The 12,692-nt window shown below is 44.2% G+C and overlaps 1 protein-coding gene across 2 annotated transcripts in view; it reads right to left on the bottom strand.

The window, feature by feature from the left end:
* Positions 1-348: 348 nt before the first annotated feature.
* Positions 349-12,692, bottom strand: part of MTNR1B (melatonin receptor 1B) — a 30,870-nt gene continuing 18,526 nt past the window's right edge. For both annotated transcript variants that reach the window (XM_035115722.2, XM_035115721.2), the window contains one exon: positions 349-1,420. In XM_035115722.2, coding sequence (XP_034971613.2) covers positions 552-1,420 — 869 coding nt within the window. In that variant the 3' untranslated portion in view covers positions 349-551. The remainder of the gene's footprint in view (positions 1,421-12,692) is intronic.

A 12,692-nucleotide genomic window follows, 5' to 3' on the forward strand; every position in this document is an offset into this window, starting at 1 on the left:
AAGGTCCAGATTTCATTGATCTGCATTAAAATGAACGGATTTATCTTTCTTTGTCTGTCCCCTAAAGCTTGGGGACAATATCTGTTCTATACTATACATAAGACAGGGCTGGATTCAGCTGAAGACGCAGTCATTAATTTTCTTTTCCCTGAAAGGAGGGGAAATTGTTAGAAGTCACCATCCACACCACGTCCTCACAAGACAGTGCAAGCATTCTGCTTCCTGAGAACCATATTTTGTACAAACGTTGAAGGACCCTGGTAGACCTGCTGTTTCTACATCAAAGTCCACGGCTGGCTTCAGCCTGTTGGTTTGTTTACCTTCTTCCTCTGTATCTGAATCCCAACTTCATATTGATACCTAGCTATCAAATATAGAAAGATGTAAACAGAAGGTGCGTTGTCAAGAAGACAAGATTCCAGCCGTCACAGCACGCTCCTTCGGTGGGGGACAAGACAGGGCAGGGTAAGCAGGAACAAGATGTACAACTTTAAGAAAAGCATTGTTGGAATTCACAAAACGGTGCCCTTTTGCGCCCACTGTCCCCTTATCTACAAGGTCTCAGTTTTGAACTGGTCATTGTTATTTAAAGCAGGAGACGGTTTGCTCTTCTGAACTTCGGTCCCTGCTTTGGAAGTGTCATGAAAAAGCAGCCTCGGCACCCACAATGACATTAAGATCCGTTTGTATTCCTTCCGGAAGTTTTGGTTCAGAAGTCCATAGATTATTGCGTTAAGGCAACTGTTGAAGTAGGCCATGAAGTAGCTCACCACAAACAACCACTCGGGAACCCTGGGCGCTATTCCAGACGGGTTTATGGCCACAGCCAGCCCAATGAAGTTCAGCGGCGCCCAGCAGAAGGCAAAGATCACAAACACAACAAACATGGTGACAAAGTTCCTGAAGTCACTCGGCTTCAGCCTCAGCTTGACTTCTGATTTTACTCTCCTCCGCACTTGGATCACCAGGATCCAGATTCGAAGGTAGCAGAAGCACACGATGCCGATGGGCACGACGAAGTGGATGACGACCACAGCGATGGTATAGTAGGAGCTGGCTGTCTGGGTGAAGGTGCACGAATAGATGCGCGGGTCGTACGTGAGAGAGCCGACGAAAAAATTGGGCACCGTGGCGATAACCGTCAGCACCCAAATCAAGCAGACGTACAGCATGGTGTTCCACCAGCTGTACACTTTGTCATATGTGAAACTGTGGCATATGTAGCAGTACCTGTTGATTGCGATGGCAGTGATGTTGAAGATGGAGCCGATGACGCTCAGTCCCATCACAAAGCCGCTTGCTTTACAGTGCATATCCCCCAAGGACCAGCCATTGTGGAAGATGGCCATGAGCACTAAGGGGAAAGGGTACAAGGCCACCACTAAGTCTGCCAGGGCCAGGCTCACCACAAATGCATTACCTAGGAGAAGGAGAGAGAAAGAGGGGGAAAAACACACACATCATAATAATAATTCATTGGACATCCCAACTCACAGGAAACTAACAAACAACAATAAGGAGCAACAGAATACCAGAATTTCATGCCTGTTAAGACTGAAAATCCAACTCTAAAATACAGGACCCTCCCCCTCAAAAAAACTGAATATTGTGTTCTACCTATGCCCACCTGAAGAGTCTTAGGGACAATCACCCAAACACAACACTATGTCTTCACATAATGGTCTTCAGAGGGTGCAATTGGGAGGGGGGAGGTTGGTGGCTGCCTCTCAGTAATAGTCAGGAAGATATCTGCTGTTGATCTGCCAGTAAGTCTCCCTTCCGGCCCCTCAAAATGGTGGAAGTCCCCTCACTTTTGCCGTCATGATTTGTGATTTAAACTCAAGGATACCCAAAGTTGAACCCCTTCAGATGTTATTGGATCCATCATCCTTCAACGTTGGCCACGCTGACTGATGGGAGTTGGGGGGGGGGTCCAACATCTGCAGGGCACCATCTTGACTACCCCTGGTATAAACTTCACAACAGCATGCCTGTCAGTTCATAATCTTCTTTGACTCTGCTAACTGATCAGGATGCTGGCAGATGGAATGACCATGCCCATTCATTTCTCAGAACTGCAAAGAAAGCCCTCCATCCCACAATGGGGGAAATTGCTTCTGGGTTTCAGGAAACCTCAGGAGGGGGAAGTGCTCTTGTGTTAGGGTCCTGCTTGTAAGCTTCCCACAGGCATGTGTTTGGGCACCGTGAGAACAGGGTTCTGGACTAGAGAGGCCACTGGCCTGATCCAATAGGCTGTTCTTGTGTTCCTATGGCCTTAACCAAGCCATTTGTATCTTAAGTTTCCTGTCCCTAAAATGGGCGCAACATCCAAGATTTATAATGAACTCAAGAAGGTGTTGAAAAACACATTTATTAAGAAACCAGAAGCATTTCTAGTGGGCATTGTCGGTAAAGAGATTCCTAAGAAAAATGTTTCTTTTTTTATGTATGCCTCGATGGTGGCAAGAATTTTACTAGCCAAGAACTGGAAATCCCATGTATTACCAACAGTTGATGACTGGCAGATGAAGATGATGGCTGAGATGACCGGAAGGATCCGCAACCGGGGAGAAGAAGCGGCAGAAGAAGAATGGAAAGATTTCAAGCTATATTTTAAAAAAATATGCAAAAGTTACATATTAAGATCAGAATTAGGATAAAAAGAAACTGTGGAATGTATGAATATGTTAAGTAGAAAGGAGTAAAATAAGTTTAGAAAATGTTATTAAAATGTATTAGAAATTGCTAAAAATTAATCTGGTAAAGAACCACAGTAGATGGGAGCCCGAGGGGGTCCCCATATATAATGTGAATGAAAAAGGAATAAGTAATTCGGATTTCTGTGTTTATTTTTTCTTTTTATTGTTGTTATTGTAGTGCCTTGTTATATTTTCTGTTGTGTTATTCTTTGTTGTGATTATTTTTTTAAAAAAAAATATTAAAAATTATTATAAAAAATAAAATAAAATGGGCGCAACACCAATTTCCTTTGCAGGGTTTGCTTATGAGGGCGAAATTACTCCTTTTGCAAGCTTAAAAAAGAAAAGAAAGGAATGATAGCTAACAGCCCATGTTATGGACTGATGGTTCATGATGCAGTCCGTTTGCTAAAGCTAAGCATGTTTGGGTCTGGTCGCTGCCTGGATGGGAGACCACTGGCTTGAGTTCCATGGAAAAAGAGAGACAGGATTTAAAGGTATCAGATAGAGATATTCTTGAACAGTGACTGTAAGGGGGACTCCCTACAGGGAGCCAGCCCCCATCATCCTGACATCTACCTCATCAAGTACAGAGAGCACCAGTGGTTCTGAAGCAGCCAGAGGGGGAGGGAGAGACTCGGAGGGAGAGAGAAATCAGAGTGAGGAACAATGGGAAAGCTCGGAGGCGGAGGGATGCAGGCAGACGCTTGGGGATACTGCAGAACCAGGGAACCGACTGCTGAGGGAGGAAGCTGAAAGGGCATTGCTCCTTCCGGCGCCAGAAGTAAGGAGAGCGCCACAACGCAGGTCAAGGGGGCGGCGTTTTGGGGGTGCCCAGACTACTTTGCTGGCATAGGAACAGACGTACGCCATTGCCGGATTCTGATTCGGGATGAGAGGTCATGTTTTAAGCTGTCTCTACACTGTAAATACTTTGCACAATAAAAGTCTTTAAAGACAAACTGGACTCAAGCGGAGTTACTCTAGAGTAGCCACGATGACCCTCTGACAGTGACAATGAAATATTTGCCTCTTCTGATAAATGGCACAAATTGAACTGACCTACAGGAATGTACTTTCCTTTGAGTGATGATGAGCTGCGTTCTTTCAACCCCTTTATGTTCTGCCACCGGAGCAATTTGGAAAGAAAGCACCTCCTCTATACCCTACCGAAATGCTGACAACAATGTAGAAAACTCAAAGCAACGAGAAGCCAGTGAAAAGAAAAGCTTTCAAATGCTCAGAAGTTTCTGGGATCCTTGAAATGCATTCCTCCCCCTCCTGGCAAAGGAATGGGAGCTCTTTGTCAATCTTTAAATGATGTTCCTTTCATCACTTTGCGCTCTCTCTACAAAAAGCAATTCCTTTCTCCCCGCCTCCCAACAGCAGGATATTAAAATTGATATTTGCAAAAAAAAAAAAAATACGGAGCGCATTTCTCACAACATTTCTTCTGCAGAGTTTGCGGGATGAAGACCAAGTCAAATCCGCAGTGGCTTCCCAGCTGTATTTATGATAGGAAAGCTCTCAATAGTAGGTTTTTGATATCTGGGCAGTAATGGGTATTGGGAGGGGGGCTTTAATTGGATCGCTGTTTGCTTGCCTGCTTTTATGAAAATAAAAGTAATATACACCACTTTGCCCCATATATGCCCACTCAACCCCTTTGATCTGTCGACCTGGCACTATTAGAAGTGCCTCATAATACTCATCCTGCAGTCGTGTTAGAAATCGGTCATTTGGTGTGGTTGGTACATAAACTTTGGAACTCCCTGCCTATTGACACCAGGAAGATGCTTTTGTTATTTTCTCTTTTGGGTGCCTGCTTAAAACATTTTTGTTTAGGCAAGTCTACCCAGATACACAGGACTCAGCATGTTTTCATCCCTTTTACTATTAATTTTAATTAATGTTTTAAATTGTTTTAACTGTTGTTTTTACTGATGATTTTAATATTTCTTGTACACCATTTGGAGGTCTTAATATTATCAAGTGGTATAGAACTCTTGTTCAGTAAATAATAACTTGCTTTTTATTTTATTTTTTAAAATGCACTTATCCATCCATCAATCTGAAATTTTTATAGAGTTGGAGAACACCTCAGAGGTCATCTACTCCAACCCACTGCTAAACAAAGAGTGTAATCCCTGGTAGATAATCACACCATACTTCATACACATCCAAGGATGAAGACTGTTCCTCTTACCATTACAAAGTTCCTCCTAATGTTTATCCAAAATCTGCTGGTCCTAGTTCTTCCCTCTGGTACAACAGGGGGCAAGGTTGCTTCCACACCTTTGCGTTTAACGCACTTTTATACCACTTTGCCTGCCATGTTTCACCGCAAAGAATCCTGGGAACTGTAGTTTGCTATGGGCACTGAGAGCAGTTAGAAGACACCCCACACACACACACACTGCAGAGAGTTATAATCCCTAGAGTCAATTCCTTTTCCAAAGGACTGGCAATTGCAGGTCTGTGAGAGATATGGTGGTCTTCTAACAACTCCCAGTACCTCTAAGAAGCTACAGTTTCCATATTCATTTGGGGGAACCCATGATATGAGAATGCCATAGTGCAGGTGTGACCCAAGTCGGCTCCATCTACTGGGGGACAGCCCCTCAGATAGTTGAAGGTCATTAAAATGTCCCCCACAGCCGTTGCCTGAATATTCTCCTCCAGCCTAAACACAGTCCAGAGTTTCAAATGGCCTCGTCTTGTTTATAAAACTGGAATGGTGCATTCAGAGACTTCTGCTCACAGTTTAGGGTTGGCATATTTTGAAGAGCAAAAAAAGAGGACGCTGTGACGGCTCTCGTTTTAAGTACCCTTACAACCAGCAATTATGTCTATGTCTCATCCAGAAGGTATAGCCAGACACATTTTGGCGAATTTTAAAGATGTCCATCCGGACAGAAATTTTACCCCTGACAAAGAGGACATGCCCTGGAAAAAGAAGACACAGGGCCTTCTCAGTAGTGGCACCCGCCCTGTGGAACGCCCTCCCACCAGATGTCAAAGAGAAGAACAACTACCAGACTTTTAGCAGACATCTGAAGGCAGCCCTGTTTAGGGAAGCTTTTAATGTTTAATAGATTATTGTATTTTCATATTCTGTTGGAAGCCGCCCAGAGTGGCTGGGGGAACCCAGCCAGATGGATGGGGTATAAATAATAATATATTATTATTAATTATTATTATTATTATTATTTATTTTATTATTATTTATTATTATTATTATTATTATTATTATTATTATTATTATTATTATTATTATTATTATTATTATACCATAGCTCACTGCACCTCTGATGGTGCCTGGTTTTGCTTCTAGCCCCCCCCCCCCAAGTATGTGTCTCTTGGAAAGTTGACTAGAAGGAAATGTGGCCTCTGGAAAGGCTGAAAAAGGCCCTTCACCTCTGTTTTATGCATCCTAACAAGAATCATTTACAGGTGTAAGGTGGAAGCATGCCCCTGATTTTTAATACAGAGGGGTGCTGAAAATGCATATTGGCTATGCTTTATGGCTATGCTTCCGCCCCCATGATGGAAGATACTCAGTATTTCCGTTACGGTGCCTCCTTGTGTGTGTCCTTGGTACCTTTACCTATGCAGGGTTATGCCCCAAATAAACGTAGCCTTAATTAAACCAGTTGCCCTTTCTTTGTAGTTTGGGGAATGCATATGCAATTTTGTTTTGTTTTGAAAGATTAAAATATAGATTATGCAAAGCCAGTCCCAGTGGGGAGAAGAGGCATCTTATTGCCAGCTGATGTGGAACAAAATATATGCAGAAGTAAGTTGCCATGAACAACAGCAGCAGCAACAATGGAAATCTGCCAGATACATTAATGGAGAACTGCAGCTACAGTTGTCAGCACACCAAAAACGGAGAGATGCTAATATCTAGAGGTGAAACTCTGAACTTACCATTATATCCTTCTGACTGTGAACAAAATATAACCAAGTATAGTGATGCCTCGCAAGACGAATGCCTCTCGCAACGAAAAACTCGCAAGACGGAAGCTTTTTGCGTTTTTTTTTTGGTGACTCGCAAGATGAATTTTTCTATGGCCACGCTTCGCAAGACGAATTTTTTTGCATATTTTTTTTTTCTTTTGGTTTGTTTTAAATGCTATGGGAAACTGCGCTTCGCAGGACAAAATTTTCGCAATACGAAACGACTCGCAGAACGAATTAATTTCGTCTTGCGAGGCATCACTGTATAGGACCAAGATGAGGATTGCAGAGCAGAGAGTGAGTCCTGACATGATAAAGGCGCTGTGGTTGAGTGGATCCCGAGTCCAGGAATTGTGTATGGCAGCCTGTTCTAGATGGCGTTGTGTTGCACCCTTCCTTAAGGAACAGGTATACAGCCTGAGTTTATTCCACATCCAACACTGTTAACGGAGACACAAGTAGCCTCCATTGTGAAGGGAGCCACTTTCTAGCTTCTGCTGGTTCTTCAGCTACAGCCATTCTGGGATGAGAATAGGATGGTCATGGTGGTAAATTCATTGGCAACTCCCAAGACAGATATCAGCAATGGGCTCTACTGGGGGTTGCTGTTGGGCATGGGTGGGGAACCTACACTCTTGTAGATAATGTTGGGATACAGCTCCTAATGGTTGGCACCCATCTGTCTCAGGAGACAATGGAGTGCTCATCTGCGAATGAAGTGAAACCAATATGTTAGCAGCACTGAGATGACCTCTCTGGGGCGCAAGCCTGGGCAGTGTGTATGGAGGTCCTGGGCTGCTCAGGTGACTAGACCCCATTCTTGGCCTCGCTCACGTCATCTAAAGGAAAGCAGAACGGTATGTCTGACACTAGCTTGGCTGCAGCTGCTGCTGGAAGGAGGAATGCATGGCACCACCCAACCATTCTAGGGCCTCCACTTCAGATCTGTGTCAGGGTTACACCTTAGCCTTTTCTTCTCCCGAAGATACCCTGCAAGGCAGTGGAGGTTCAGGATCAGAGTTCTCCTTCTGCTAGATAGGCCACCTTCCCAGATGGATGAGCCCTCACTTCTACAGCATGTGCAGAAACTGCCTTCTTGACTATTGGACCCACAGTTGATCTGCCAGAGCCTGTCTTTGCATGCAGGCGAAGTCTCTAAGTCATTGAGGGTTTGAGACCCATCGGTTACCCTCACCTGGTTTAGCTGGCCAGTGGAAGCTGTTCCTAGGGTGGGGCCGCTGTCTCATGCTGGCAGCGTCTAGGAGCCACAGGTAAGAGCTGAGTGCAAGGTGGGGGACCAAAGGTGGACAAACTACCCCAGAAGAAGCACGACCCAGAGTACCCCTCCCCTAACACTCCATACATACCATGGGAGTTGGAATCCAACAGCATATGGAGGATCCACTATGTGACACCGGAGAATTATATTTTCAGAGCCCACCCTCTTTTTTGTGATTCTATTATTTATTACTACTACTACTACTACTACTACTACTACTACTACTGGTAAGTTTTCAAACGGTTTTTAATGTTGTATTTTAAATTGTTGCAACCTTAAAGTGAAAGCAGGGGGCAATAAAATATATAATTTAACCATCATCTTCATGCTGACCGATTGTCCTGCTCTCACCTTCCTCTTGCACTTTGATTGTTGCCGAATAACGCTAGATCTTTTCATATCCCAAATCTTGGAAACATAATATAAACTGGATGTAAGGGTGACTCCCTACAGGGAGCCAGCCCCCATCATCCTGACATCCACCTCGTCAAGGACAGAGAGCACCAGTGGTTCTGAAGCAGCCAGAGGGGGAGGGAGAGACTCAGAGGGGGAGAGAAATCAGAGTGGGGAACAATGGGAAAGCTCGGGGGTGGAGGGATGCAAGCGGATGCTTAGGGATGCTGCAGAGCCAGGGAACCGACTGCTGAGGGAGGAAGCTGAAAGGGCATCACTCCTTCCAGCACCAGAAGTAAGGAGAGTGCCGCAACGCAGGTCAAGGGGGCAGTGTTTTGGGGTGCCCAGACTACTTTGCTGGTGTAGGAACAGACGTACGCCATTGCCGGATTCTGATTCGGGATGAGAGGTCATGTTTTAAGCTGTCTCTACACTGTAAATACTTTGCACAATAAAAGTCTTTAAAGACAAACTGGACTCAGGCGGAGTTACTCCAGAGTAGCCACGATGACCCTCTGACACCACCCAAAGCCACAAATATGGGCTTGATATACAGTATCCAAGAATCATAGAATTGTAGAGTTCGAAGGGGCCATGAGTGTCATCTTGTCCACCCCCCTGCAATGCAGGAACCTTTTGCCCAAGCCCGCACTCCTGAGATTAAGAGTCTCATCCTTTACCAACTGAGTCATCTCAATTCTGTTCCGTTTCCTGATTAGCATGCCCTCCAACATTTATTTCTCTGATGAAAATAGGGACGTCTCATTCCATCATGATAATTTTGCTATTTATACCTCACACATCTTACCGGGTTGCCCCAGCCACTCTGGGTGGCTTCCAACATATAGAAACATTAATAAAATAATAAAACATTAAACTTTTTTTTAAAAAAAACCCTTCCCTATACAGGATTGCCTTCAGATGGCTCAGGGGTTGGATAACTCCATACCCTTCAACATTTCTCTAATGAAAATAGGGGCATCCTACTGAAAAGTGGGCCCAAATCAGAAACCGGGACGGCTTCTCTAAATCTGGGACGTCCCTGGAAAATAGGGACACTTGGTGGGGGGCGGTCTGCAACAGGTCCACAGTGCTGCAGATGCTTTCTCTGTTTGCATACTCTCCTAACCTACCACAGGTGGTAAAATAAACAATCCTCATCACTCCATTGTTAACTGGGGCTTTAAGCTCCCCCACGCAGATAAAGCTACTCAGTTACCGCCTCCCAAGAAGATCTCATCCAGCATTAATAAAGGTGATTATAATGACTCTCTGTTGCCACCTTGTGTCTCAGGGTAATTCCGTGAAAATGTCAACCTACAGGCTCATTTTTCATTTATACACAGTATATAGCTAACATGTTCTATAACATTTTAAAGACAATTCCCCCAAGTTTCATTATCTGACAACAGTTTCTTTAAAATGACATTTTTACACATGAGTAAAACAAGACATGCAAAGTGGCGAAGAAAATTTCCTCTACTATTTCTCTACAGTCCAGTTAAAGTCACCCCTAAAAAAATATAGAATCTGTTTTAAAATGGAAAATCAAATCTTGGAAGATACCAGCACTTACTCCCCACCCCCCACCCAAAGCTGAAAAGCCTTATCTTGATTGTGTTCATGTGAACGTAAGCAAAGTGTTAGGTATTGCTAAAGGTATTGCCTAGAAGAGAATATCTTACTTTGTTTCTGTGCTGTGCCCACATTTTGAGAGGAGTGTACATGACTGGTCCCCCTTCCATAACTGGTCTTCCCTTCCATAAGTTTGGAGGAAGGTAGACCCTGGTCTGTCCTCTAGGCCAGGGGTGGCCAACTCCCAAGAGACTGTGATCTACTTTCAGAATTAAAATCTGGCGGTGATCTACCCCCATTTTGGGGGTTCGGCTCTAAGTTGTTGAGCTTTTTTTAGGGAGAAAGAAAGGGGGGGTGACCAGATTTGGTAACCTTTTTTGGGGGAGCACTGCCCAAATACTTTTCTTATGGGGGACAACAGAAACTTTTAGAGCTTTCTTGGAAGAGAGTTGCATAAAAGCACTCACAAAACTGTATGCCGCACAAACTCCTTTACCCACTCCATTAACCTACCTATCAAAATTTCTTTAAAAATACATGCCTTCATCCATTGTTAGTGTGACACCTGCATCACCATTTGGTAATCAACTGTTTGATATCAGGTGAGTACTGTGTCAGGGCCAGCTTCAGGGAATCCTTAAGGTGCTCATCTGTCATGTTTGAACATTGCATACTCGTTGTTATTTTTAAATATGAAAATGCAGATTCACACAAATAAGTAGAACCAAAACATGAGTGTAAAATTTCACTAGAGTCTAGGCAGTGGTCCTGGGAGTGACAGCGGCTCTTTCCCCCACCTGTGAAATGTCATGTGGCATGCCACCAAATCTCACAGTAGCCACAGATTTAGCAGGCTGTTACCTGAATCAAATCACTCTTTTTTTCAGCCTCTGCTTTCCCACCAGCCATCTGCAATGTAAGCATAACATCAGCCCACCTTGCAAGGTCGTCGTAGCGCAGTAATGCCAGTGAAGTGCTATGACTACTCAGAAATAATAATAATAATAATAATAATAATAATAATAATAATTTATTATTTATACCTCACCCATCTGGCTGGGTTTCCCCAGCCACTCTGGGCAGCTTCCAACAAAATATTAAAATACAATTGTGCGTCAAACATTGAAAGCTTCCCTAAACAGGGCTGTCTTCAGATGTCTTCTAAAAGTCTGGTAGTTGTTTTTCTCTTTGACATCTGGTGGGAGGGCGTTCCACAGGGCAGGTGCCACTACCAAGAAGGCCCTCTGCCTGGTTCCCTGTAACCTCACTTCCCACAGTGAAGGAACTGCCAGAAGGCCCTTGGCACTGGACCTCAGTGTCCGGGGAGAATGATGGGGGTGGAGACACTCCTTCAGGCATGTGTTTCAGGGACCGAATGCATTATTATTAGTGCCAACTGACAAGCTGAGCTATGTATACATCACATTCTTTCATAATGCCCACAAATCTAAGGTGTGACCATATTTGGAATGCTGTGTGAAGTTCTTGTCACCTCAAAAAGGATATTGCAGAGCTGGGAAAGGTTCAGAAAAAGGCAACAAAAACGATCAAGGCAATGGAGAAATTCTCCTGTGGGGAAATGGTGCTTGGGGGACTCTTTAATTTAGAGAAAAGGAGAGTCAGCGGTGACAGGATAGAAGTTTACAAAATTATGCATGGCATCTAGGAAGGGGATAGAGAAAAGTTTTTCTCCCTGTCTCATAACACTAGAATCCAGTGAGGCTGAATGTTGGAAGATGTGAGGACAGATGAAAGAAAGTGATGCAGCAGCAGCAAAAAAAAGGGGGGGGGGCGCACACTAAAGCTATTCTAGGCTGCATCAACAGAAGTCTAGTGTCCACATCAAGGAAAGTCATAGTACCACTCTATTCTGCCTTGATCAGACCACACCTGGAATACTGTATTCAATTCTGGGCACCACAATTTAAGGAGGAGTGGAGCTGGAGTGCGTGCAGAGCAAGGCAACCAAGATGATCAAGGGTCTGGAAACCAAAGCCTGATGAAGAACGATCGAAGGGGTGGGGTATGTTTAGCCTAGAAAAGAGGAGATCTTCAAATATCTCAAGGGCTGTCACATGGGAAATGGAGCAAGCTTGTTTTCTCCTGCTCTGGAGAAGATGACTCCAACCAATGGCTTCTGACAGTAAGAGTAAGACATTGGAACAGTCTCCCTAATTGGAAGTTTTTAAGCAAAGGTTGAATGGTCATCTGTCATGAATGCTTGAGCCAACATTCCTGCATTGCAGGGGGTTGAACTAGATGACCCCGACGTCCCTCTGTGATTCTATGTCTTCGTGCTGTGCATAGTTAAACTATGGAACTCGTTATCACAGGAAGCACTGATGACCATCAATTTGGTTGGCTTTAAAAGAGGATTGGACAAACCAGTGGAAGATAAGCATATCATTGGCTACTGACCCCGATGGCAATGTTCTGCCTCCACTGTGTCTGAATGCCAGTTGCTGTGACCTGTAAATGGAGACAGTGCTGTTGTGTTCGGATCCTGCTTGCAGGCTTCCCACGGGCCTCTGGTTGGCCAAAGTGAGAAGAGGACGCTGAACTAGATGGACCATTGGCCTGATGGAGCAGACTCTTCTTATGCTATTATATGCTCAAACCAATGCAGACTTTTCCTATGCAAAGCATCTTAGTAGAGGTCTAGGAGATAGTCACGTGGTGTGCTACAAGAGTCATGCAACTGCAGTTCATTGGGAATTTTCCATGATTTGTAATGACAGGTCAATATTGAATTACACTGCTATCCACAACCTAATCCAAGCCCCAGG

Source organism: Zootoca vivipara, chromosome 4, assembly GCF_963506605.1.
Source record: "Zootoca vivipara chromosome 4, rZooViv1.1, whole genome shotgun sequence".
Classification (NCBI taxonomy): Eukaryota; Metazoa; Chordata; class Lepidosauria; order Squamata; family Lacertidae; genus Zootoca; species Zootoca vivipara.